The sequence below is a fragment of the Mustela nivalis genome (assembly GCF_964662115.1).
Source record: "Mustela nivalis genome assembly, chromosome: 14".
Classification (NCBI taxonomy): Eukaryota; Metazoa; Chordata; class Mammalia; order Carnivora; family Mustelidae; genus Mustela; species Mustela nivalis.
In genome coordinates, this window is record NC_139033.1 from 80,825,027 (window position 1) to 80,853,003 (window position 27,977).

General features: G+C 55.7%; 1 protein-coding gene across 2 annotated transcripts in view; it reads left to right on the plus strand.

The window, feature by feature from the left end:
* Positions 1-27,977, plus strand: part of TXNRD2 (thioredoxin reductase 2) — a 48,655-nt gene that overhangs the window by 15,837 nt on the left and 4,841 nt on the right. For both annotated transcript variants that reach the window (XM_082697507.1, XM_082697508.1), the window contains exons 8-14: positions 2,615-2,685; positions 10,943-10,962; positions 11,828-11,919; positions 14,486-14,660; positions 23,820-23,956; positions 27,087-27,182; positions 27,488-27,580. In XM_082697507.1, coding sequence (XP_082553633.1) covers positions 2,615-2,685; positions 10,943-10,962; positions 11,828-11,919; positions 14,486-14,660; positions 23,820-23,956; positions 27,087-27,182; positions 27,488-27,580 — 684 coding nt within the window. The remainder of the gene's footprint in view (positions 1-2,614; positions 2,686-10,942; positions 10,963-11,827; positions 11,920-14,485; positions 14,661-23,819; positions 23,957-27,086; positions 27,183-27,487; positions 27,581-27,977) is intronic.

A 27,977-nucleotide genomic window follows, 5' to 3' on the forward strand; every position in this document is an offset into this window, starting at 1 on the left:
CATAGTCTTTAACCTTTTGAAGAGCCGGCCGTCTGTTTTCCAAAGTGGCTGCACCATTTCTCATACCCCCTTGCCCCCCAATGACGTGTGAAGGTCAAGCTTTCCTGGTTCTTTGTATTTCACAATTTTGTTGTTATTTTCGAGCAATGAGTAGTTCAAATAAAGTAACGCATGAATTCTGGAAATCTGAATCTTTCTCCACTACAGGGTTTTGTTTATTGCCATTGTATGTCTGAAGCGATTTTGTAAAGTCTGTTCTTTGTCAAGGGAGGCCACCGAGGTCTCTGCTCATTGGCTTAGTGCTCAGTGAGTAACTAGATAGAGATTTCCTGAAACGCCAGGAGAAATGGCCCAGTCTTTGCTGAGGGATTCTGTAGGCATTTGAGGGCAAGCTTTGGGCCGTCAGTCAGGTGCCAGAAACTCTGCCTTAGCTCTCACTTCCTGCCTGAGCAAGGCCCCGAGGCCAGCCAAAAGTGAGAACTCAGGTTGTCTCAGGCCTTTCCCAGGTGTGTGTGCAGCCCAGGGCCTACACCCAGCCTTCTAGGTCCTCAGAAGTGTGCAGGAGCTTTTCAAAGCCCCCGTGGACAGCTCACTCCTTGGCTTTTCCTTTTAAGCTCTGGGATGGTGCATTGCTTGTTTCTGCTGTCATTGTCTTGGGCAGCTGTGACATACATCACGGGACAGATCCTTCTCGGAGAGAGGCTTCTGGCCATGGGCAAGGTCACGTGAGGTTGAAGACCAGCCTTTTGAGTTGGGGTCTTTTGGGGAAGCCCAGCCAGGTCGACCGATGACTGTTTCCTGGGAAGGAGCTCTGTCATGGCTCCAGCCTGGCTCTTCTCGTCTCTCCCCGATATGGTTTTTAAGTTGCTCACCCTTGCTCAAGGCTGCTGCCGTGCTGAGGGATGGGTCTAGAGTCGTTCACAACACCACAACTCACCATTCTTACCAAGTTTCAGCCATTTTTCTTAACTAAATATTCCCTGTGTTGTCGCAGCCTTTTGGTTCATTTCTGGAGTACTCTACAAGTTGAATCTGACTGTTGTTAGTTGTCTAGCTGTTTTTATGGAAGGGTGAACACTGGGAGGTCCTTGCACCACTGTTTTATGCCTGCGTCCCCCTTACCGGCCCAGTCTTCTGTGAGGGCGCTGCTTTGCCCTCACTCCCACAAGGCAGGTGGAGCTAAGGAAGGGGCTATACAGTCAAGGTCATGGAGAGGGGGATGGGAAGTAGGAAGGGCCTTGGCCAAGGCCACATATCCTCATGGGTCTTCCAGGGGTCCTGGGAAGCAGACAGCACAAGCCCTGAGCCTCCACACAGGCTGCAGCAAAGTGCACGAGGCACACAGACTCCCTGGGCCTAGAGGCCACTTCTGCCTCCAGATGGCGGAAGAACAAGGCACTGGTTCTGTTTCTCCTCAGATGCCCAAATCCCAAGCCTCCCCTTTTGGTTCTGTGCTTTCTCTGGAAACAGGGAACAGAGGGGGTATGGTGGAAAAGGCACACTCTGGTCCTCAGAGGAACACTATGCCTGCCTCCAGCTGTTGGGCCCGCAAGAATGGCCTCCGGAGGGGATGGGTGGCTTGTGCACAGAGAGGGCCCTTGGCTGGCTTGCTTGGCTCTGTCGGGTGGTGGAGTGCTATTGTTCAAGGTAACTGCCGACAGAGGTGGGCAGCCATAAGCGACCCCTCACCCTTCAGCCAGGCCTACCTTGGTTCCGCATAATGGCCCCGAAGGCCACAGTCTGCTCCTAGATGCTGGGCGGCCATCTGGGCCCCAGCCTGCTGGACCTCGCCTAGGCGGCCGTCGCATCTCCCCGGGCCTGCAGGGGATAGAGCAGGAGCTGTCTGGCCCCGGGGAAGGAAGCTCAGTGGCTGCTCTGCTCTCCTACCGCCTACCCCCACCACCTCCTCCCTGGGTGCCTGCCAAGGCTTGCTTGGGTTTTAGTCCCTTTGATTTCTAGACCTTTTGGTTTTCTTTCCACAAACCCGAGAAATTCCTGACTTTATTTTTATTGCCAATCGGAATCATAAACTGTTTGCATCCCGCTTCCTCTCCACCAGCTCATCTTATTGTTCTTACTCTCTTGGGCCACGGAGAGGACGCTGGTCCTTGGATCTCCCCCACCTGCTTAGCAGCCCCTCCTCAGGCTCTGCTGGGAATGAGGGGAGTCCATGCAATTTCTGGGCTCCTTCGAGGGTGCCTAGGAGCATCAGGGCCTTTGGGGCTGGCCTGCCCCTCCACACCCTCCACTTCCCTGCTGCCCTCCCTGAGTCTAGCGTCTAGATCAAGGGCAAGGCCCTGGAGAGCAGGGAGGAAAAAGCTGCGGGCCCAACACCGGCTCCCAGCCACCTCGAACAGCCAAGGAGTGCTGGGTGATTTGCCCAGAAATTTCATGGTGCTCCTAGTCAGATAAACCCAGTCACCTGTCCTTAGAGGCCACAACCTGATGTTCAGTGTGTAGAGCAGGGACGCACCCCCAGGGGTGGGTTGGGGTGGTTTTGCTTGAGTTGTGTCTATGAAGTGGTCATCTTCTTTGAGGGGAAAGTCTCTGGGGACAGGCTGAGTGACGCTCTTCTCATGCTGACCGTTTTTTTTTTTTTTTTTTTCCTGGATAGATCGAAGGTGCCCTGGAATATGGAATTACAAGTGATGACCTCTTCTGGCTGAAGGAATCCCCTGGAAAAACGTAAGACCCCATGTGTGCCTTAATGGCGATCTTTTTTTTTTTTTTTTTAAAGATTTTATTAATTTACTTGCAGAGAGAGACACAGCAAGAGAGGTAACACAAGCAGGGGGAGTGGGAGAGGGAGAAGCAGGCTTCCTGCTGAGCAGGGAGCCCAAGGCGAGGCGCGATCACAGGACCCTGGGATTGTGACCTGAGCTGACGGCAGATGCTTAATGGCTGAGCCACCCAGGTGTCCCTGTTGATCCTCTTTTGTTCACGGTTTCCAAGCATCAGAGCCATTCAGAACCACACATTGGTCCTCTCTCCCTAGTGCATTCTTTCCTGTCTACAGACAGGGAGGATGGTGTTTGTGCCCCCTTGGTGGGGCTGTTGCCTGTCTTGGAAGTGATGACCCGTGTATTACCAAATGGACTAGCCACTATCTCGGGCAGTGGTTTTCAAACAGGGTTCCCGGAACCGCAGGCTTCCAGTGGGTCCATCAGGGACATCACAGAAGAAGGATGTTTCAGGAGGAGAAAGTAAGGCCAGGTCGTCTGGGAAATCCGTTGGCCTTTCTACAAACCTTGATTAAACATCCCCTTTCCCCTGGCGTGAAACTTGGGCTTCTCTGAAAAGCAGCAAAGTCTCCAAAGTTTTCAGAAACTGTAGCCCAGGAAATGAGACGTGCAGTGTGTGAGCAGTTTTACACTCCCTGAGTGGGTATTAATGCACTAAATGCATTTCCTGTCCCCACAGAGCAGACCATGGGGGGTTCCAGGTCCACACAGGCCCTGGGAGTAGCGGCTGGGGGACACCGTGCTCTCAGGGACTGGAATGGCCACCAGAGGGCAGCAGAGGCTTTGTCGTCAGCAGGCTCTCCCCTGCCTTGGGACTTGGCTTTGACAAAATACAGGTGGAAAAGTGTGCCAGGGAGGATGGCTGTGTGGGCACAAGTGTATGTATAGGGCAGTGTGTGTGAACAGGCATGCATGTGCTCTCCTCCTCGATGTTTCCCACTTCCTGAGGCATCTCTGGCTGGGGTCAGGGCTTGATTCCCTTGAGTGGATGTGCTCTAGTTTATCTTCCCACCACTCACGAGTGTCTCACTAGGCTTTTTTTGTCAGCGTTATGAAATGCTGCAGTGAACACCTTTGGTGTGCATCTTATCTGCTGGCATAATGCGTCTTACGTGTTTTACATACCTGTCGGGGGTGGGGGGGTTGTCCTGTAAGCAGAGAACCCAGGTTCAGGGCTTCCCACGTCCTCCTAGCAGGTGCTCCCTCCTGGTGGGCTGTCCCCCATTTCCAGGCACACCTCTGCCTGCTCCCCACTTCCCCCTAACGGGGCTGGGCCATCAGCTTTTTCATGAGTGGGGAAACAGGAAGGAGCCTCTCCTCCTGCTCTAGGGGCAGGGGTAAACGGCAGTTGTTTCTGCCCCAGGCATGTGGGCTCCCTCCAATGAGTGTGGTCAAGCTCACGCTGACTTGGCCCAAGGCATGTGTGGTCCCTCCACGATTACTTGGTGACATTATTTCATACAGAAATAATTTCATACAGAAGTTCGTCCCTCCACAATTACTTGGTGATATTATTTCATATAGAAGTTCGTAATTTTCATGCTGTGGCACTGATCACTTTTTTCCTTGATGCTGAACTGTCTGAGTTATCTGTTCTTTTATCTTTAGCTCGCTAAGGGGTTAAATGTGACCTTGAGTCTATTTGCCCTTGCTATTTTTAGTCGTTTCATGTATTTACTAGCCGTTTAAAACTGAGTGTGTCTGTGAGTGCATGAGTGTGTGAGAGTGTGCGTGTGCGTGTGCGTGTGTGTGTGTGTGTTGCTGTCAGCTTGGTCCGTGGCCTACTTTCTATTGAGTTTTTCTTTTTTCTTATCTGTTCCTTATCTTCCAGCTGTTTCGCGGGCTCCGGCTGTGATCCGCTGTGATCTCAGGCCATTTTGACCGCACGTTTTCTTGGCTTGTCATGTCATTTCACTTGTGTGGTGTACAAATGGTTTTTTATTTTTTATTTTTTTTTCCTAACCTACCTTAGATCTTTCTTTACACTTAATGGCTTTTAGATTTATTGCATGTTCAGGAAGGCCTGCTCCACCCCCAAGATAGCTTTCAAAAAAGAGCCCTTGTGTTTTCCTTTAGGGCTTCCATAGGTCGCATTTTCCTCTACATTCTTAGGGTGTTGGCAGTTCATGTTTGGTGTGACATGGTGGTGTGGTGTGGTATGGTGTGTCATGGCGGGGTGGCACCCGGGCTGCTAGGGTTCCGGTGTCACTGACCAACAGCCCCACAAGCCAGTGAGAAAGCTCCGTCCCTGAGTGGAGTCCAGTCCCACTCTGGCTTCTGACTCTGACTTTCCTGTATTACTGGCCCAAGTGCTTGGCACTGGCCTCAGATCTCCTCAGTTTTCTTTTGCACTGATTGCTGTGGGTGGAGTGTAGACCCGTTCTTCGAGCTTCTCCATAGTGGTCCTCCAGCTGTGGTTCAGACAGCTCCAGCTGCCACTGGAGTGTGTGTCCTGTCTGAGGCCCCCGTGCACTTCGGTCACCTTAGCCTGTAACCAAAGGCCAACATTTGCTGAATCCCGGTCTTCTGTCAAATTAGTTCCTCTATCTTCTGTTGTTTCCTTTGTTTGCTGTTTTCCTGTCTCCGTGTCCAGGAAGGGGTCAGTTTGCAGTGATCGCCTCTCAAGCCACTCTCACAGGAGGCTGGGTACGCAGAGAGGCTGGCCTGGGCCATCACTTGGGCTGGGGAGGTTGGGAGGCCCAGGCGCGCCGGTGTGCCACCGGTGCTCAGCGCAGTGGCCCAGGACCTGGTCCCTTCCTCCGCAACCTTACAGCCAGGGCAGCCAGGCCGCGAAGACACCACCCCAGATCTTTAGGCCAGGAGAGCAAGCACTGTGTTTATTTTCTTCAGAAATAAAACATTTAGAAGATTTTTTTTTTTTTAAAGAAAAAAAAAAGCTCTTTCGTTTAGAAGGAATCTAGGTATGTTATTGTTGAAGAAAAAAAAGTGTTTGCAATGTATCAGTCACCCGTTTCGTTCTGAGCATGATTTATGTGAGGAAATGGTTTTTTTTAAAAATTAAGCTGGAGATATATCCCTGTACGATGCTTCTGTGAAAATGCGGCTTTTGTCCGGTGCCGTTAATGCAAGTTGTAACAGTGTGATATGGGAGGCACTGTTTACATGCTGCATTCCTCTCCTGCAGTCAAAATAAGCCCGGAGGGTCTACAGTAGCATTTCTGTATTTTATCAGCTTGGGCTGGGGCTGAGGGGGAGGCCTCCACTCACACTTGGAGGGGCTGTTTCTGCCAGATTTATTTGCCTTATAAATATTCCCTGTGTTTATTTTAACTCGCCTTTAAAATGGAGCTGAAATTAATATGGACCTGAGGGCTGGCCCCCCGGCCCTGTCGTGCCTCCTGTAGCGGGTGGGGCATCTCCGCTGGGTCCCGTCGGGAGGCATGGCCTGTGGTAGAGGGTACCCAGCGAGTGTGGTCCCCACCAGTCAGCTCCCCACGATCCCATCAGAGATTCCCAAGGGGCATGGCTGGCCCCGCGTCCCTTGTGTGCTCTGCAGCATGCACATGGGCTCTCCTCCCTCCATCCCTTCCCATGATGGGGCATGGGCAGCATCGAAACCTTTTGGGGTGCATTCAAGTGGAGCACAGGGGCCAGTAGCCCTCGGGGGGGCCCACAGCCCTTCAGCCTCCTTTGGTTGTTCCAAACCTTTGTCCCCTTGAGGCACGGACCCCAGTGGCCACAAAGGTGTTGTGCCTCCCAGACATGTGAGGAGCCCCTCCCCACTGTCTTGCTTTGCTTGAATCCAGCCCTGGGGAGCCCAGGGCTAGAGAGATGGCAGAGAGGGGATGATGAAGCCCAAGCCCGGCTTTGGGGAAGAATGAAATAGTCTTCACGACACAGCTGGGTGCCCGGCTTGGCACCCAAAGTGACACATCATGTATGGAAACCTCCACTGTATGCAGCATGAGCTCCCAAGTCTGTGAGCAGGGCCCTCGGAGGCCAGGCTGGGGCTGGGGGGAGCCCTGGTGCCCCAGACCCTTGGAGCCACACCCTTGGCCCGAAATGGGACCACAAGATTGGCATCTACTCAGCCTCAGCCACCCGAATGCCAGCTTTGTGGCTGGCACAGGTTGAAGAAGTAAGGAAGATTCTGGGGGAAGAACAGGGTCCCCTGGGCAGGGAGCAGGGAGCCCCTTCAGAAGTAACAATCAGGGGAATAATGGTCACTTCCAGAAATTATCGACCACCAGGGGAGGAAGTGCGGGTGCAAAGGGAGTGTGCTGCCCTTCATGGGGAGGCTTAGAGACGGCATCTGCGTGTCCCAGATGTCCAGCCCGGCGACTCCCCGGCAGGTGGAGGGAGGGTGGAAGGGAGAAAGGTAGGCCAGCTCCCCACAGTGCCTTCAAGGAGGCAGGCCAGAGAATATCGACTCCACCTTTGATCCCATGGCCTGGTGATCTTGGCTCGCTCAGCTGGAGGACCACCTCTTCCATGCCCTCTGAGCCTGGGCATCCTGGCTGGGACCTGGGCCTGGCCTCCCAACCTTCCCCGGGCCAGGATCTTCAGGTCTCCACCGCCTGTAACAGTTTAGGTGCCCTAAGGGTGGGGAACCGGGGTCACTCTGCTCCACACCCCCTCAGCTCCCCAGCCCAGCTGGTCAGCACGCCCACCTGGGGTTCACTCCAGGTCTGCAGGCTAGCTCTCTGCATAGCTGGGCTCTGAGCTGGCAGCTTGGGGGTGACCCCAGTGCCATCACCTTTCTCTGACGGCAGAGGACTTGAATGAGACTGTAGCTACCTGGGGCAGCTCTTCCCCCATGCTGGCCTGATACACTCACTACTCTTCCCAGTTGCCGGCTGAAGAGTGTCCTGCCTTCCACAGCTGCTCTTTCCTTGTGGCCCAGAGCTCTGTGCAGCAGGGTGTTTCTTTAACTTAGGCTGACCTTATTCTGCCTGTCAGACCTGGTCCTAGAAAGAGCATTTTTTTTTTTTTGGACCCTTATTTCAAGTCTGGAAGCTGATTAGGTATTATGATCATTCTTCTCTTTCCCTGAGCACAAAAGGGAAGGATAAAATTTTATCCTGCAAAGAACCACAGCCATTGGGTTGGAAAACCTCCTTGCTGTGAATTTTTCTCATTTCCTGCTTAATACCCATGTTCGTTTGGTGTGACACCTTGTGTCCAGCAAAAGGGAGACAAGCTCTCTGCCTGCAACTTGTCTACCATCCTGTAAAGTTCTCTCCCGGGTGTGTTGAGGGCCGCTGGGAGGAAGACAACCAGGAAAACAACAACTCGGGGTGGCATTGTTAAGAGGCCAGAACAGAGAGGCTCTGGCTGGGCGCAGGTGGGCCCAGTGTCGGACCCGGATAGGTGGGATGGGGCTGGCAGATCCCAGGCAAGCCTGGAGCTAGCCCCCACTGGGGAGGAGGCCTTGCCCCATGCCCATGGCCTTCCCAGGGCACCTGCGCTCGGCAGCCCGCCTGGCATTTCCTGCACTGGTGGGGCTGCCAAGGAGCCAGGTGCCCGCTCTGAGGCCCTCATTTTGTGTGTTCCCCTTTGGGGAGCGGATCAGGGGCCTTCAGACTCGAGAGGCAGGTGGAGGGCTCTTTAAGCTGGGGCTTCGAGGGTCTGAATTAAGGCTTTTGTTTCTGCTTCCTCCCCCATTCAGATTTTGAACAAGAAAGCCTGCCCTGTGATTAGGCTAATCCCTCGGTTGTTACAGCTTCACATGAAATGTTTGCACACCGAAGGGCACAGACAGTAGGGTTGCCCAGAACACATGTACGATCGCATCAGGGGCTCCCAGGATGGAGGGTGGTGACTGGCCACATGGGCCAGTGCCCTTGTGTCCAGGTCTCTTAATGTAGTGACAAGGTGAGGGTTTCCATCCTGCGGAGGCTCACTTGGGCCCTTCCACCCCGGACCCGACAAGCTGGTCCTGACTTCTGCTGCTGCCAGCACCCCTGTCCTGTGGCAGGTCAAGGCCGGCACTGGTCCCTGCTCCTTGGCAGCTGACCTTGGCCCCGTTGTTCCCAGGCCCCCTTCCTGGCCAGGAGTCCCCTCAGCCACCAGAGGAATTTCTGTGCAGTTTCAAGGCTACAAAAAAACCCCCCAAAAACAAAAAAATGAAACAAACAAACAAAAAAAACCCAGAGCCCAGAGCCCCTCTTCTGGCCCTCCCTACCTCTTGTGATCTAGAGACTCCAGAGTCTGTCTGTCTTTGCTCTGGCGTTTTCCTACTTCAGCTCATTTGAAGGGAGTTTTCTGAGTTCTTGGAGTCTGGGTTCTGCAAAGAATAATGACCATTTGACAAATTGGGGGTAGGGTGGAGTGAAAACCAGTATTGTTGATAAGACAAGAAGAGACTTCAAATTACCTTCCAGAAGGCAGGACGCGTGTTTGTTTATGAGATTTGAGCTCTACACATGCAGTCAAGGCACCCACTTCGGAGTGGCCGAGCTGGCTGGCACCAGCTTCCTCCCAGATGTGCCCTCTGTTGGCAACTCAGAGCTGGTGGCCTGAGAAGGGTGGGTCCCCGTGACTGGGAGGTGAGAGTGGGAGGCCCAGAGTGCTGAGGTGGCTCCGGGATAGGGGGACCTGGGGGTTCCGCATCTGTGTGGCCGCCTGCCTACTTCCCTGTCCGGCTTCCCAACCACACAGGGCAAGAAGTGGTGAGGGACCAGGGGGCAGCAGAAACAAAGCAGTCATGCCGAAATCCGGAGACTGCCCTCCCGCATCCTTAGCAATGTAATACAAGGGTCTGGAGATGTCCTGCAGGCAATAGCTGGCAACTGGCTAGCTCCTGCTGGAGGGCCCACGTCCCAGAGGCCAGAAGTCTCCAAGACAGGCCAGGACAGCCCTGTTGTCCAACAGAGGAGCTCCCGTATCACACGACAGCATGATGTGGCTGTGGCTTTCACATCTTAGAGGAAAGCTTGTGCTTCTTACCACATACATCGAGCACAAAAGAAGTTAGATTGTGTCATTTTGAAAACGTCCTTCTGCAAAGACCTACCTGTTACACACCTGTGTGTGTTGCCACATCCACGTGTGGATCCACGTGAACGCCACTGTGTCTGTTTCTTAGACATTGCCAGGCCCATATGGGACCCTGAATGCATCTCCGTGCTCCTGCCAGCTGCGGGGCCTAGTGTTCTTCTCAACTTTCTCATGCGGTGAGTTCTGTTCACTCGCCCCGAGCGTGACTCCAGCCCAGTTCTGTCCCCGGCCCCCGAGAGGAAGCCGTGTGCCAGTTGCCTCCCGCGGGGCACCTGCGGCAGTATTCCACGGGATAGACTGCTTTTTGAAATGGAATTATATCATTAGTACCTGCCGGGATTAGTGCTGACATTGGGCTTATCCGTCCTTACATCACCTCCTCTTGTTCAAAGGCTGAAGGGGTGATCTGACAAGCCCACCCACATGTTGCCACCGGGGCCGGGAATTTTCGGTCTGTGTTAGGCTGTGCGTATGTGTGTGTGTGTTTGTGCTGGTGTGCATATGTGTTCACATATGCAGAGTGGAGCTGAATCACAAGAGAGGGCTTATGCCACTAGGGTAGATATTTTAAATGACTCTTCTGGGTCCCAGTGTCCTCTATGTCTCCCGCTGCCCCCAGGTGTCCTCATCTTTGCTCCAGGGAACTGGCCCTCCTGGCCCTGGCCTGTGTGAGGTGGGGCTGGACAGCCTGGCCTTCCAGGGTCCGAGGATGTTCTGAATAGCCACTGCTTTCCCAGAATCCTCCCTGCTGTCTGGTGCCCTCCCCGTCCTGCAGAGCATGTCTGCCACCGGAGATCCAGAGGGAGCCCCATGGCAGAGTTTACATTAGGACAGAAGGAAGACCATTCCCCTTGTTCCACTGGGCTTTTCCTCCACACACCCGTGGACTCCACATTGGTCGCTCTCCTGGGATCTCTCGCAGGACATGGGCTATTCTGTCACTGACCACTCACATCCTTCACCACCTGGCAATTTTCTGATTCAGTGACACTGTGTTTGTCATTTATCTCACAGTCAGAGCCTCTGGGAAGTGGGTTTTGTACCTTGGGACAACCTGTTTGAACAGTGAGCCTCAGCTGATTCATCAACAGTGACACATCAGCTGACCAGGCACCTTGCAGGGAAGCTCAAGGGCCCTGTCCCCCCCGGCAGAGGCCCCCTTCAGGACAGCTGCACGGGGGCCATGGTGAGCCACGTATGGTACTCACCATTCTTTCCCTCTGTGTCCTTTCCTCTAACAGGTTGGTGGTCGGGGCCAGCTGTATCCTTTGCTGGCGTACAGGTGACAGCCGGCTGTGCTCACAGGCCTGAGAGGGGACACCCGGTTCCTACAGCCCCTCCCCCATGGCCCTCCCTTCCAGCAGGGAGGACCGTCTGCCGCCTGGAGTCAGGCGTTTCCAGGGCCACTCAGGGCAGATGACCTGTACCCGGGGGACAATTTGAGGCTGACCTTTGAGGCTAGGGCTTCCTGGAGGCATTTCCTGAGCTGTACACTGAGACGCCTAAGCCCTTCAGGGCAGCTGGACACAGCCGTGAGGCAGGTGGTGCTCCCTGGAGAGCAGTCCCATCCGGGCCTGTTCCTTCAGAAGGAGCGGTAACACCAGAGAGGCTCAAGGGAGGAGCCAGGGAGGATCTGAGGTCAGGAGAGGGGATAGCTGAGGGAAGGGGAAAACTGGGACTGCTAGCTGGGAGCCGGGTTCGAAGGTGGCTCTTCCTGTTCTTTCATGAAGGACACTCTTCCCTTCTGTTGCTACTCGGACCCCTTGGGGGTCCTGGCACCAAAGGCTGACATTAAATTACAAGGAGCCTGGACAGATGCCCCATGGAGGCAGAAGCCACCTGGCCTTGGGTCCTGGAGGGTTCCCCTGTGCCGTGGCTCTCAGAGTCCCCTCCTCACTTTGGGCATGTGTTCCTGAGGTTGGGGTGCGGGAGGGGGTCTTTGTGGCTTGTGTTGGGAGCCTCTTCCAGGCTGACTGGAGATTGTGGGGGAGCAGGTGGCTGGCCAGAGCACTGGGGGTGTCTGGCCAAAGCTGCTGCTTTCCCAGAATCCTTCCTGCTGCCTGGTGCCCTCCCTGTCCCTTGGCTCCTGATGTCATGATCCATTAGCCTTCCTTAGCCTCTGGCAGACGTGGCCCTGGAGTGTGCTGGGTTCCTCACCGGTCTCGGATTGGACACCACCGTCATGATAAGAAGTATACCCCTCCGGGGCTTTGACCAGGTATGGCCGTGGGTGCCCCAGCTCCCACCCCGCGCTCTCTCCCAGGCGGGTGCAGGTGTGGTCGGGGAGTGAGGTTTCAGTCTTTCAAAACTGGCCCTTGTGTTGAGTGAGGAGATTGTTCCTGAAACAGAAAACACCTGCCAGAGTGTGGAAGGAGGGGCTGGCCCATGGGATGTTTGGTAACATCCCCCCAGATCGAAGGGACATTGCTGGGCACAGCAGGCCAGCCTCATGGACCACAAGGTTGGGTCAACCCTCTAGTCCCTCAATTAGAAAGCAGAAAGAATGTGGTAGCTAGTCCGCTGTCCCCCGTCTTCCCTGCTGAACTCCTCTGGTGTCTGAGTAGGGTGCCACCTCTGTGGGGAGCACCAAGTTGGGAAGCAGGTACCAGACTGGTAAGGCCATGGGAGCCTCAGGAGGTGGCAGAAAAGAGGAATATATGAGTCAAGACGAGCACTTGGTGGCTGTCCTGGCTGGCGGCCCACCCTGAGTGCTCAGAGTGTCCCACACAGCCTCTGAGGCCCCGCCAGTTCCACATCCTGTCCACTGCATGGGGCCAGCACCTCATGACAGCCACTCCTGACAGCCACATGGCAGGAGCTCAGAGGGCCACCCTGTGGGGTCTGGAGAGTACAGGTTGTCCTGACCTGCGTTAGGGCCAGAGATGCCCTGATGATGGCAGAAGCATCCATGTCAGGGGCACGTGGTTTGCTGTTTGTTTGTTTGTTTTTTTAACTAAAATTCTTCAAGGAAAAGCCACCTATTAAAACCCAAGTCTAGGGGCGCCTGGGTGGCTCAGTGGGTTAAAGCCTCTGCCTTCGGCTCAGGTCATGATCCCAGGGGTCTGGGATCGAGCCCCATGTCGGGCTCTCTGCTCAGCAGGGAGCCTGCTTCCCTTCCTCTCTCTCTGCCTGCTTCTCTGCCTACTTACGATCTCTGTCTGTCAAATAAATAATAAATAAAATCTTAAAAAAAAAAAACGAAACAAAAACCCAAGTCTAGGGCTGTCACTGTCAAGATGTCAAAATGTCCTCTCACGTGCCTGAGAAGGAAGACAGACCCGTCTGTCTGTGCTCTCCAGCCTTGTGAGCTCTTGCAGGGGTGGGGAAGCAGTGGGCCTGCCATGTACAGCGCCCAGCCCCAGCCCACCCGGTAGATGCTGTATATGCTGTGTGCTTGCTTTCTTGCTTTCTTTCTAAGATTTTATGTCCGAGAGAAAGAGAAAGAGCAAATGAGTAGGGAAAATGGCAGGCAGAGGGAGAAGGAGGCTCTCTCCTGAGCGAGGAGCCCGATGTGAGATTTGATCTCAAGACTTCGGGATCATGACCTGAACTAAAGAGAGACCCTTAACCGACTGAGCTAGCCAGGCCAGGCGGCAACATCTGGGAAGGTCTCGGTGCCTCAGGCCATGGGTGTAGATCGCCAGGCGCAAACCAGACAGGAGCCACATGAGGCCACGCTGTAGGACACTGAGAAGGACAAGGCCTATGGAGTTGGGGGCCCATAGGGACAGGGACCACTCAGAAGACTGGCCTTCCAGCCCAGGCAGAGTTTGGAGACCGATGAGAGCGGATGTCCTGGGACATGGGGGCACAGTGGGGAGGCCAGGTGACTCAGGCCCTGCCTCAGAAGGGTGTGCAGCCCCGGTGGCAGGCACATGGTCTGGCCATGTGGCTCAGTTGGGCCCAGTAGTTCCCCCATGGACTGCGATAGAGACTCCAGGCTCGTCAGGAGTCCAGAGGGAGGAGCCGCCTACACTTGTGTTCCCGTGACTCATGTGACAGTCCTGAACAGGCAGGGCTCCTCATGGTGTATGTCTCTATATGAGTGGGCACCAGAGGATTTAAACAGTGGCTTTTATTTCCTCTTCAAAGAGGAAGCTTTGTCTGACTGGGGCTCTGGCCAGCACAAGCCCTGCCACCGCACCCCCACCCCTGCAGTGGCCCCAGGAGCTGAGCCCCCATCTGCAGCCAGGGGTTACAGAGCCTCCGAGGCTGGGAGGAGGGAGCCCTCTCTGCAGATGCCAGGGTCCACCTCCACCCACCCCACCATGCCTGTTGCCTTGTATATCTTGGTGGGGAGCAGAGGGGCGCACCTACTGTCCCAACTCCCCAGAGGCAGAGAAGGTGACAGCATTTGGCAGTGGTGGCAGGAATGGAGCCAAGTGTCATCTCGTTCAGCCAGTCCAGAGCCCCCAGGGGAAAGGGGTGCTTCTCTGTCAGTGTTTTCAGTGAAGACTTAGTTAATCGGCATGTAGAGAAGACCCTGAAGGTCAAGTGCATCCTAACCCAAGGACCCCAGATTCTCGGATTTGGAGCTGGCATCAGGTGCTCTCCCAGCTCCGCCCTCCGTTCCACTGAGAACAAGGGGACCCAGAAGTGGGGGTGGACAGAGGCTCCCTAGCAGCCAGGGGGCCTTGGACCTTCCCCTTCGAATGGACCTTTCTTGGGCTCCTCTAGGGCTTTTTCAAGCAGGCAGGAGACCATGTCCTCTCCTCCCACAGTCATTAGGAGTGGATGTTCTCACTGCCACCCGGGCCTCACAGCACATCTCTTATGCTTTGCAGCAAATGTCTTCCTTGGTCACGGAGTACATGGCGTCTCAAGGCACCCGGTTCCTGAGAGGCTGTACCCCCTCCCGAGTACAGAGGCTCCCAGATGGCCAGCTCCAGGTTACCTGGGAGGACCCCAGCTCTGGCAAGGAGGACACGGGAACCTTCAACACTGTTCTGTGGGCCATAGGTAAGGGCGCGCCGAGCCACAGGTGAGCCGCATGGAGACCAGCAGCATCGCCTTCCCCTTCCTGCTGTCTCCAGAGCTCCCCTTGTCCTGCTGGCTTTCGGGTGGGCCAACTGGCATAGCATACCTCTTAGGCCATTGGAACAGCCCATGGAGGTGTTTCCCTCACCTCCATTGGGTTGGTTTGAGCTCTGCAGGAGTAAATGCCTCACTGGCTTTTGTGGAAACCACACTTTGCAGATCTCCCAAGATGACGTCAGTGATGGGGCCGAGGCCTTGGGCCTTCCTCTGCTGCACATGGCTTGGAAGCCAGCACACCCACATGTGGTTGTGTTCTCATCCTCCCATTCTCTGAGAGGTGTGGGTCTAGCTTTCTGTGGGGAGAGGGGGGCGAAAGTCGAGCAAGCATGGCTGGACAGAGTTAGCCTGTTGCTGCCATTGCCGGACGTACTCCCTCCCGGGCTGGCTCCTCCCTGCACCGCAAGGGAGCAGGATGGAGAGTGGGGATGGAGTAGGGAGACACCTGCCCAGGGCCTGGGCCTCAGCTGGTCTGGGGGAAGGGACATGGGCTCTGAGGAAAGGCGCCTTGGCCAGGAGCCAGGCGGGAAAAGCAGAGAGCTCAGAGTGTCCGTCGTGAGCCTGCCTGTGGCTGTGAGTGGGGTCTGGCCCTGTGCGCTATTTCCAGTTCACCAGGGTCTCTTTGCACTGAGCCTGGTCCATTGTCCCTCCTCCGTGAGCCCGGGCTCAGAACCGTGTAGCTGTCAGAATCCTCAGCCACCCCCACGTCGGTTTATCAAATGTTTACTGAGTGCTCAGAGGGGCCGTCATGTCAGCGTCTGTCAGGACCTGGTTGGCCTAGTCCCGGCATCCCCTGCGGGGAGGCTCCCAGGAGGAGCCGGGCTGCGTCACAGAGCAATGTGCTTCTGAGAAGCTTCTCTGGTTTTCCTGAGTCCTCAGAATGCTTGGAAATCAGACCATGAGATAAACTCTGAGGGAGTCGGAGCCCTTCACTTGTTTGTGGTCAACACAGGCAGATTTAAGGAGCAAGGAAAACTCCTTGCAGTTCAGTTAGTGCCTCTTGCCCAAAACTTAGTAAATGGCCATAGGAAATACTCTTGTTCAGTTCATAAAAGTAAATTGAAGTAGGTTTATTTTAGTAAACACCGTGAAAGATTCTATAACTATTCAGATCCAGAAGTGTAAGTTGACATTTATCTTAAAGTCTGTTCTAAAAGGGGCAGTGGCAAGTCTCTCCCCTCCCGTCTGCACTCCCAGCCTCTTCCTTTGTCCCCTGATAACACCTCGGGGACCCCAAATACCCACATCCCTTCTCTCGCTGTTGGACAGAGGCAAAGGCCTATGCCAGTATGCCGTCCGCTCAGCCTACGCTGAGGGCAGCAGCTCAGAGGGCAAGGGGCTGTGCCCTCGGGAAGCCTCGAGGTCCTCCCAGCTTCCAGACAGGTCCCTGGTGGGTGACAAGCCAGGCCCCCGGTGCACATGCCTGCCCTCCCCTCTGCAGGAGTCCGTTTTATTTTCTGTATTTTCAAAAAGAGCATCCCCCAGACAGTCTGCCCAATGTGATTGATGCTGGGGGTGGAAGCTTTTCACAGTCCTTGGCCTTTGACCTTGCTTCCCGAGGCGGCGCTGTGGTGGCGGCGGCGGTTTCTGGCACGCCTCCTGGGGCTGTATGGGCATGTGCTGACTTTGCTGCTAGCTCCCGGGCCAGGTTTTGTAAACAATCGGGAGCCACTTTCCAGTTTAACAACTGGGAATGTTTTCTGCCGGTTTACCCTGATAAGCCTTTAGCCAAGCATCGTTTCTGCTTGCAATGAAGGACGATCAGTGGTCCAGGAGGTTAAAATAAAGCTCCCTTGGGGCCCGAAGGGCTGGCGCAGCAAATAGCTCCGGCACCATGGGTCCTGCTTCAGTAGCGAGTGCTGCGTGCACACCGGCGGGACTTTGACGTGTGCGAAAAACAGGAGGGAAGGATGGCCCTCGTGTCAGGAGGACACACAGCAAGGGCCACGAGGAGCTTCCGTGGGGCCGAGCTTGTGCTTGGCACCTGGGTCATGGCTGGTGTGGACGGTCTGCGCAGGGATGGCGAGGAGGGCCCTGCAGTCTGCAAGCCCGGGAGGACTCCTGAGCCTCTTCCTCAGCCCAGCCTTGATCTCCACGTGGTGGATTAAACACATTAGCAGTTAAAGCAGTTAATTGCTGTGCAGGGGGCCGGCTCATTGTTTGTCTCTGAATCACCCACCCACACCAGGTGTCTCAGATAATAGACTGGGAACTCGCAGCGAGGAGGATTTCCTGTCTGCAGATGTGCCGATTACGGTGCTGAGTGAAGACAGTCAGCCTGCGCCTGCCGCGGGCTCGAATTCACCCTGTGCAGTTAACCAGTTGTGGCCTGAATCCTCAGCCATCGGGGGCGGCTGTTGGGGGCGGGGGGAAGCAGGGGCAGGATGGGGCAGGACAGGGACACTGACGGGACACTTGCGTGTGGAATCGCTTCCCAGCTGGAGCTCGGCTGAGGTTCAGATTCGACTTTGTTTCCAAGGCTGGATGAAGGGTGGCTGGAGCAAAGCCCTGGGAAAACCGGCCGCTCAAACTCTCCTGTGCCCCCCAGCATCTCTAGCCTCCTGGAAGGTTTCCTGGCCCCCTCTCGAGGCAAGGGTGGACACTCTTGGTTCTTCCCTCCCTGGGCCACAAGAGTCCTGCCCACAGTCAGAAGCCCCAGACGGCTGGTGTCCCCACCACCCGGAGTGCCAGGAAGGGCCGTCCTGGCCATTCCTCAGCAGCCCCGTTGGTCTATTAGGAATCAGCCACTTCCTCTTCCTCGGATTTTGTCTTAGCAGGGAAATTGGTATCGCCCACCTGGGTGTGAAACCCACAGATAACTTCCAAGTCTCTAAAATGGCATAAAGAGAGCCAGCAGGCGCTGGAGGACTGGCTTTCTAGTTTCTTGTTTTTGTTTTTGTTTTAAATCTTATTTATATATTTGGGAGAGAGAACATGGGGATGATGGTGGTAGAAATAGCAGAGGGAGAAGGACAAGCAGACTCTGTGCTGAGCAGAGAGCCCAACGGGGGGGCTTGATCCCACAACCCTGAGATGATGACCTGAGCTGAAGACCTGGATGGTCCACTGACTAAGCCACTAGGTGCCCCCCTACTCCGGCTCTCCAGCTTTAATCCAACCACCATATTGAGGACCTCCCTCCCTGTAGAGCCCACTTACACAAAGTGTACCCATGGACCACAGCCGGGGAGGTGCTGGCACCTGTGGAGACAGGGATGGGGCTTGCGGTACCCGGGGAGTGGAGTGCGACTGCCCAGGGTGGGCTGCAGACTCGGGCTCCCCTCTCTACCACGGGGACTGCTGGCTTTGGTTTCCAGGGGGCCGCCTTGCTCAGCTACATTTAGCTAATGGGTCCTCCATCCCACAGACACCCCTTCGAGTCCTTGTGGACTGTCTCCCCACCCTCCACCCCCCACCCCTGAGTGCTGGGCAGCAGCACTAGGACCTGGAGGCAAAACAGAAGTGAGCCCCTGAGGCTGGGAATTCATGGGTGTGTGTGGAGGCGATGTCTCTGGAGTCCAGCAAGAAGGATGAAGCACTCCAGGCCCCTGTGCCCCCTGATAGCCATGAGAAGAGCCCAGGCTGGTGTGGGGCTGCTGGAGAGGGACTAGCGGGTGGAGCGTGGGTGCAACCTTGTTGAGAGAAGCCCAGTCCAAGGCCCCTGGGCCTGTTCTTTGGGGCCGTGTCATGCTGTGGCTGTAGGAAGCTGCACGCAGCTGTGTTCCTCCCGGGGGGTCCTCGGAGCAACCTAACGCGTTGTGACAGGTTCCCACACGTGGACTCCCCAGGTCACCTAAGGCCCACCTTTCTCAGCTCCCCAGGCCTGAAAGGGGAGCACTGCTCCGCTCATGAGCCTCATATATTCTAACACCTTTTTATTTCAGTTTAAACGTCAAGTTTGTAACTAGCCACGTGAAGAGAGACTCCAGTCTGTGTGTATGTGGTGTGTTTTCTTGGAGGGAAAGGAGATGTTCAGGGAGTTCTTCCTGTCGCCCCCCCCCCCCCAGGCCAAGGGAAGCGGCTGGGCCTGAGACCTCGGCCTTCCCCTGCCACACCATGTGGCCCTGGGTGATGGACCCCAGCTCGTGAGCCAATACCGTCGACTCTGGCTGTCATTCATCTCTGCTGTGGCTCACTGTGGCACCAACCCATTGCAGAGGCAGGGCAGCGGGAAAACAGCCTCCGTGCTCGCAGACTGGCCCTCTGCCCTCTGGGAAGCCCTGCACTGGGGCAGGCCAGAGAGCTGGCTCCTGCCCGTGTCCGGGGTCACCTTGACCCCCACAGCCGTCAGACCCAGGCCAGCCTACCTCCGCACTTATGGTCTTTTTACCAAATCAGATTCAATATTTGTGATTAGAACTTAGTGGAAGCAAGTTGTTTTTTAAAAAAAGAAGAAGAAAGTCTTAGTGAAAATGGTTATAAAGATAAATAGGCATCTTTTTTTGTTTTGTTTTGTTTTTGCATTAATGTGCACTATCTAAATTTTGCAAGTGCTACTGGGAGCCGTCAACCAGCAGGAAGGTTATATTGATATTTGTAATTGTTACAGCAATAATTACCACCTACCAGTGAACGTGTCCCTTCCTGGGGGTTCCTGTGGACCAAACTGCCACTGGGCCTGGGCTGCACCACGTTCCAGGGCTGGCTCTGGGGGTTTAGGGCCCATATGAGCTTATTTTATGTGTTGTCGGTGCTGCACACAGGCTTGAATGGGAAAGGCCCATGTTGTGTTTCATGCGGAGTGGACAGTGGTGAGAGGTGTCCTCAGGTTGGCCTGGGGGGCAGTGGCAGGTGCTGGTGGTCACAGTAAGCCTCCAGCCTCAGGTCACGCTAAGGTGCTCGGGTCATGGTAAGGCTCACTTATTCATTCAGCAAACGTTGAGCCCTACCTGGACCCCAGGACAGCAGGTTGGGTCCTCTGCCCTGTTCTTGGGGCCCCTAAAGTGTAGACTGGGGTTCTGGGGCTATTTTAGAAGGGGCCATTTGAGAAAATAAAAGGAGCCCTTTGCTGTTGTCATCCTTTCCCCTAAAGTCCCAAAGATGACAAGAGACACATAATAAACTTTTTTAAAAGGTAAGCCTCAAGGGATCGATACTAGAGGTGTCAAAGGTGTGAGTTCTGCCTTCCCTGTCTGGCCCAGGGTGACTCGCAGGCCAGCCTAGGGGGAGTGGCTGACTCTTGGGGCCCTCGCATGTTTCCCCCCCAGGAGGGATGCGAGGAGGGGTGCTCTGTGAACCTGTGTGAAGCTGTTGGTCCGGTCTCCTGGACCCCCACCCTCCTGATACTCGCCTGCGTCTGTGTGATCAGAGCCCCTCATTCGCCCTGTCATACTCCTGCTGGCACTTAAATCTTAACTCATTATACGGATTGCCCTTCACTCGTCGGAACGTGTGCTCCAGGCAGGCGTGAAATTGGAGGGAATGCCCGTTTTCCTGTAACAGGGAGACAGAGGCCCAGGAAACTGCATATGTCCAGTTGTCTGTGTCCCTGGGCCCAGCTGAGCAGGTAGGAAGGACCAAAACTGCCATCTGGGGAGTTTTTGACCTTCAGCTTTCTCCAGCCTTCTCCAGCTGGCGTGAGCGTGGGGGCCGGGCTGCCTCCCCAGACCAGTAGCGGCAGCTGGTGGGACTCTGGGGCCATGAGAGGAGTGCTGGTCTGGTCCAGCTGCCCCGGGAGCTCTCAGGCTGATTGCGGCTTCCTGCACTACTTCAGGGCCCCAGGATGTCCTGGATGCCAGGACTGTCTTACGTTGGTAACACCAGGGTCACTTAGAGTGACTCAGCAGACGAGGCTGAGCCTGGTGAGGGAGGCATCTCTAAGGATCCATCCACACATTGGTTTGGACTCTGCGTCTGAGGAGGAAGTGAGAACATGTTTGTTTCTGGAATCTTGACACCCTTGTTGTTTGCAGTAAATAGGAGTGTCACTCAGGTATCATGTGAGAAGCTCTTGCAAGGCAGTCAAGTCGTGGAGATACGCATAAATGAAATTAAAAAGGCAAGGAATGGGCAGTTCAAAAGAGGAAATACAGCTACTGAATATGTGGCCCAAAGTCCTTAGTTTTACTGGTAAATATACTGGTAGTCAAAGAAGTGGAAATTAAAACTTCAGTCAGAGGGAAGGAACAAGCCCCAGAAGGGGCCACCATCCAGGCACAGCTCCCTGCCCTGGGCCTAGTCGGCGGGCCTTCCTCTGAGGACTGTCCCGAGGAACTAAACCGACACACAGACAGACTGCCGTCTCCGTGCCGATGGTGTCCAGGGAGCAGAGATCCGGGAACCAGGCCTGGGAGCCGTTCAGCTGTACTCAGCAAGCCCGAGCTGGGTACCAAAGAACCAAGGCCCCAGGGAGCAAGAGATCCCGGGCCTTCCGCAATTTGGGCGTATTCTATCTACCCCTGCTGCTGCTACCCCTTTTAAATTTATCTCCATATTCCTTGAGACCTGGGATGTGGTTAGACTGACATCTCTGAGGTGTAGGGTTACCGTGGTTACCACGAGGCCCAAGGAAATGCTTCTGGTCTCCCGGGACCTGCCAGGCAGGAGTGCTGTGTGGCCAGCGTCAGAGCAAAGTAGTCTGTGGGCAGCCGGCTTTGTCCTTGGACGCTCCAGCCTCAGCCTGGAGCAATCGCCAGGAGACCGTGAGCCTGGCAAGCTGCTGGAGGCCCTGCTCCCTAAAACCGGCAGTCTGGGGCGGAGCCCGAGGGCTCAGCTCTGAGTCCCCTACCTGCAGGTACTCTTGGCCCATCCTGCAGACCCCCACCAGGCCTGCCCACTGGGCCCAGCTCTTTCCTTGCTGAGGCGCAGCCCCTTCCAGTCCCTTCCTAGTTGCAGGAGAAGCTCCCACGCGACAGCTGGATCCCCTACTCAGGAATCAGGCCTGGGGCCCCCATGCTGCCTCCTCCAGGCAGGAAACTGGCCAGCGTGGCGTGATGCGCTCCGCACACCCACGCGTCTCTGCTCACTCAACTAAGGCCGGCATTGGTGCTGTCAGAGGGCAGGGACCTCCAGAGCCTCAGGTCGCGTCGCCAGTGTCTGGTATGCTGGGCAACGGGTGTCCGCCCACCCAGCACCTGATTCTTGCGGCCAAGCATACTGAAGAGGCCGGAGCCGACTCCCCATGAACTTGAGAAGCACGGCTTAGCTGAGTCTCTGTGTTTTGACTTCCCACTCTGGGAGAGCAGCTGGAGACTTAAGGTTTCCCTTTCACAGGACTTGGTCTTCCAGATGCTCAGCTTAGCATCACCAGCCGCCCGATCTCTCGTGTATCTGAGGCAGCACGAGCTGTGGGAATTGTGCCTTTGAAACTGTTCGTCTTTGCCTTTAGGACATACCGGGAGCCCTGCGGGGCTGCCTCTGCCCTCCCAGGGCCCCCCAGGAAGAGCTGACTCCACCACCCCTTGGCTTAGTGAGACCACACTGTCTGAACTAGGGGAGACCTCTGCTGGCACTCGGCGGTGACAAGGCCCAGGGCTGGAAGCATGTGAAGCTTGGCAGGGAGGCTGCTGCCGCTGTCCCCTGCTCCTGCCAGCTTTGTACCCGAGAGTTGCTCACCAGGATTAGCCAAAAATGACTGCACCCAGAGGTGGTTATGGTGTGTGGTTTGGGCTCTTCCTTTCTGCCCATTTCTATTCTCTGTTCCAGAGGTCTCCAAGCTGGGGATATCTGCTGGCCAGGTGCTACAGGCACACGAGAGGAGGAGCTAAGGGCTTGTAGCGTGGAGCTGCCTGAGGCCAGGCCTCTAGCCCCACTTGCTGCCAGAGGGGGTTTGCAGGGCCTGCCCTGAGACCCTGAGCAGGGCTTAAGTCTGTGCCTTCTTGCTGCCTGCTCTGGAGGACATTCTACTGCCCAACTCTGGGGACACAGGGTCACCACCTATTCACACAGACCCAATTTGAGGGCAGGAGAGATGCATAAATCCATCACGAAGCACCATCCTGAGCATGGGCCCGCGGGAAGAGCATCCCGTGGGAGGGATCAGGAATCAGGCCTGGGGCCCCCATGCTGCCTCCTCCAGGGCGGGCAGAGAGAGTGAGAAGGAGCATTCCCTATCCCAGGAAGGGCCCTGTGGGGACTCAGGAGGCTGTGGGCTCACTTGGGGCCCACAGGCGTGCTCCGCAGAGACTGAGATGCACATGCACCTGGCACTGCTGGAAAACATGTGCACAGGCTTCTTCTGTTAGAGCCCGGGTGGTGTATGTCCCCTGCCTTCCCCTCAGGGCCTGATGCCTTCAGAGGCTGTGAGGCCCTGTCGCGCTGTGTCCGCAACTACGGCTACAGTGACCTTCGATCATGCTCTGCTGTGTCCACAAGGCATCCAGGCCCGAGGTGGGCTGGCGGGCTCCCCAGAGCCTGGCCCCTGCCGTGGGGAAGGGTTGAGATCACTGTCCAGCGATGGGGCATGCATACTGCTGGGTCATCTCTACTTTTAGACTTTATCTGTGGTCAGAGCCTTTAGAACTTTGTATTAAGAAAATGGAGAATGAATGAATTTCCAACTCAAATGTGACTTCACGGGGTTTTGCCTGTCTTCTTTGAATTGCTTGTAAGCTTTATTGTCAGGATCTAATCATACAGTGGAAATATGGGTTGGCGTAGTCTCCTGAGCAAATTATCTTTGTCTGTACTGGGTTATCAACCACATATCCAATTTGGCCCCTGGGTTTCAGATTGTTTACAAATTATAGGGACTTTTTTTTTTCTTTTCCATTTTTCTTTTTTGTCATTTGAATATGTGAACTGCTTATATAATTAAAAAACCAAAATTGTATCACAGGACTTTAGAGAAGTCTTGTCCCCGTCTGCTTCCTCCACCCCTTTCCCTTCCTTTCTGTTCCTCCTCATCCTGCTTCCTCCTCTCGTCAACTCTGTGCAAGTAACGGTGTGGGGCTGCATGCGTATGTGCCTTGGGCGTCTGTGTGCGTGCGTGTGTGTGAGGCTGCAGAGGCCGACAGCCCCTCGACGCTGTTGTGCTTGATATTTGACCCATGCCAAGTGGGCATGCCAAGAAGCATTCTGATTCAAGGGAGGAATCTCAGTGGGAACTGCTGAACGTCTTTGAGCCTTGCACTTTATTTCCTTCAGGTCGCATTCCAGAAACCAGAAGCCTGAATTTGGAGAAGGCTGGAGTACACACCAGCCCCACCAGTCAGAAGATCCTGGTCGATGCTCGGGAAACCACCTCCGTCCCCCACATTTATGCCATCGGAGATGTAGCAGAGGTACGGCCTGTACCTACCACCTGGTGTCACTTCCCCGTCCCCCCACCCGAGCTGGGCCTCAGGGACCTGATGAGGCTCACAAAGGCTGTGGGCCAAACCCCAAGTACTACTGGTAGTCTCAAGTGCTGGGAAGGATTGGGCACCAGCCTCTGCTTACTCAGTTGTTTCTGTGGGGGGTGGGGGGCTGAGGGGAGGCTTAAAAACAAAGAGCGCCATCAGCAAATCCCTCTTGTCTGCTCTGAGGGAGGGACATCTGTTTGCACACAACATGGGTCTCGACTTCCTGAAGGTGGGCTGGCGGTACAGAGCCCTAGAGATGCTCCTGGTGGGCCGATCCTTGGGGCTGTCTGGCCCTGTAGCCCTGAGCGTGACCTCCTCACCTCAGTTTACCCTCTCATCTGAGGATGGGTCAGTACTGTCCCTGACTGGGCTGTCAGATGGGGACACAGCCCCACGCACCAGGCCTGCCTGCTCCTCTCCTTGTGAGTCCCTGGCAGAAGCCCTGCCCCCCAGCCTGGGAGGCATCTGGTCCGCACCCCTCCCCTCTTCATAGCCCCATCATGGCTGGTCAGTCATGGGACCCCTGCTCCCCCGACCACCTTCCCAAAGCCCCTGGAGCAGTTGGCCTCTCCTATACATTTGCATCATGGTTTAAGGAAGTTGGCTCAGGTGGGGCCCTGGCCAAAGAAGCCTGAGAGATACACCAGGGCCCCCAGACCCCAGCAGGGCTCTTGCTGGCCAGTCCTGCCAGCATCATCAACGTGTTAGTCCTGGGGCTGCCATTACAAATCATCACAAGCTGGGTGGCTTAGATTGATAGAACTGTATTCTTGCACATTCTGGAGGCCGGAAGTCTGTGTGGGCAGGGCTGGGCTACCTCCGAAGCCTCTAGGGGAGGACACGTCGTCATCCATCAGGCAGTGCAGACTTGGAGCTACAGCACTCTCTGCTGGTGTGTGTGTGTGTGTGTGTGTGTGTTTACACGCGCACGCATGTGTGTCCTTGTTTCTTTCTTCTTGGGATCCTCATTGGATTTAGGGCTCACCCTAAGTGACCGATCCTAAATGGTCTCAATTCTTTCCTTAATTACGTCTGCAAAGAGCCTCATTTCCAAACAAGGTCCCATTCTGAGGTTCCAGGCAGACATGAACTTGGGGGATGCCTTAAACCCGCTGTGATGTGTTCTAGCATCAGCCACTTTTCTGGGTTCTTTGACTGCTGCAGGAACAGACAGAAGTCGTAGCTCTTATGGTGACAGCCTGGTCAGAGTCACAGATTGATAAGTGAGTAAGTGAACTGTTTGAGGGAGATGTCAGAAGATGCTTAGTGTGGCGGTCAAGGGAAGACCTGAGGGAGGAGTAGAGCGAGCTAGAGGCCCAGGCCAGCCCAGTAAGGATGCTCGTGCCTGCCCCAGAGTGTAAGCACTGCCCTGCCCCCACTTACCCCAGAGCCCACTTTGGGAAATGCTTGGGGGTGGGGGAGCCAGAATCTGTGGCAGGTGGATCCCTGGGTGGGGCATCCCAGAGCTGAAGGAGTACAGGTGGCTCAGCCTCTGCTGCAGCTTATGATGGCTGGGTCTTCCGGAGAGCCTGACACACTCATGGAGACAGACCAGGGCAGGAGCCCATGCAAGGCTGGGCTTTCCCTTTGTTCCTGAGGGGCCAGCCTACCCATCTGGCACAGGCCCATCTTGCAGAGACTTGACTCCATACAAACCCCTCCTGCAAGGACAACACGGCCCCTGCTGTGCCCATTGTACCAGACGGATCACTCCCTAGCTGTGCTCCGTGCTGGCACGTGAACCACAGGGCTGCCCCTTGAGTCCCTCAGGCTGCCCGTGGACCCAGGCTCATGAAATGGTACATGAGGGGGAGCAGACCACCAAACGGAGACAGGACCCCAGGGACAGCTTGCTGGAGCGTGTGCTCAGAGCTCCAGCCCATCTTCCCACCAAGTTCTTTCTGACTGTCCAATTGACCTGTTGGTGTGGACAGAAGTGAGTGGCTTCACGTGCCCCCTGGACCGGGCAGTGCTGTTGCTCACGTGATCTCCGATGGTAGGGACGTGGCATTCTCTGGTGGCCCCTCTGTGTTCATCCTGTGTGCTGCACTCCAAGATAGCACCCATGGTCCTGGGAGAGAGTGCCATGCAGATTATACCAGGCTTTCTGCGTACCCCAGGAGCTGAGTGCGAACATAGAGGAAACCATAGTATTTCAGACTGTTTTGCCAGAAATAGTACACACAAAAGCGGCATCTACTGAAATATTAAATCCACTGAGTTGGAAAGGTCCTTCAGGGCAGTCCAAAGAGTTAACACTAAACCAGTGGTCCGGTGTGCAGTGGGGAAGAGTCCCGCAGGCGGGCGGGGCAGCCATTGTCTGGTGACATATTGTGCTGCGCGCATGGACATTTCCGCACTTAGTCAGGCCCGGTGGAATGCACGGGCTGCTTTCACGAGTTTATCTCTGCGGATCTCTATTCATTTCTGGAATGTCAAACAACATCTGCATTTCCTGCTGCTGCAGAGGTGATTGGCAGCCGGTCCCAGGCCGACGCGTGTAGGAACATGGGGGGCTGTGCACCCCCCCACCCCACCCCCCTGGCTCCTAGAGCGGGACACACCCTGGGACGGAGGGGCCTTCAGCAGCAAGGCATTCGGATTTGGGATTTGTAATGGACTGTGACATGCAAGCCAAGCTGCATGTCAGGCACACACGAAATCCTTCCAGGGCCCGTTTTAGCCTGAATCCTGGTTACTACAGACAATTAAGTAGGAGCAGGTACTCCGAGCTCTGTCCTGAGGGCAGCTCTCCAAGGTCACCAACATGAAGAAGGGGTTCAGAGGGAAGCCACAAGTCAGGGTGGGTAGTGTGGCGGGGCTCACTGGCAGCTCACCTGCTCTTCCAGGGATGGGGGCCATAACCGCAGGTGGCCCCCCAGAGCAGGACAGGGAGAAGGAAGCAAGCAGGATAAGCAAACTGGCCCAGGGCCCTGCGCCCAGAGACGAACAGGCTTTGGAGGTTTTGGACGGGGAGAAGCTTCACTAGGAAGGCATGGGCGGCGGCAGGGGTCCTGTGGAGACTCCCCCAGATGTGCTGAAGTAACCCTGGGCTCCTCCCATGCATCAGGGGCGGCCTGAGCTGACACCCACGGCCATAATGGCAGGAAAGCTCCTGGCCCAACGGCTGTGTGGTCAGTCCTCAGACGTGATGGATTATGAAAACGTGAGTACCCTCTGCCCTTCAGTGAGCTGCATCCAGCCTGGAGACAGGGTGACTCTTGGTGCGGGGGCGGGGGGGGGGCGTGCATGAGCCTCTGTGCACACTCACAGGCATGTGGACCTCTGTGTGTGCACGCACACACTCATGAGTAAGGTTTAGCTTTGTGGGAGTGGCCTCGCAACAAGCAAGGGTAGCTCCCCCACCCCCTCTGGCAGACTGCTAACTTGCATGTCAGGGGACCTGGCCTGAGTGGGGATCTTCAGGGTTGGGTCCCCAGGCGTGTACCTCACTTGGGACTGGCTTTCCAGGTTCCCACCACTGTCTTCACCCCACTGGAGTACGGCTGTGTGGGGCTGTCGGAGGAGGAGGCTGTGGCTCGCCACGGAGAGGAGCACGTGGAGGTATGTTGGGGCTCCAAGGACAGAGGGCTGCCAGGACACAATGCCTGTGTGTCGCTCACACCCTGACGACAGCCCTTCCCCAACCCAGACCTGGCGGGCAAGCGGGAGCATTGGTGTCCCTGCTTCCTGGGGCCTGCAGTTTGTCAAAGGGGCGGGGGGCCCAGAGTGCTGGCTAAGATATGGCATGGAGGGACACTTGGGACAGGAGTGCTGGAGGACAGCCCCAGAAACCAGGGCAGCATTGGGCTGTGGCCCTTCATGGGGCATGTGTCTCCCTCTACCTGGAAAGGCTCCGACTCTCCCAACCTTCTCTTGCCATCGGCTTCTGCTCCCAGAGTCCTGCCGCCCCCGCCCTACCACAGCACAGCTGTGGCTTCAGGTACCCCCACCTCCCTGC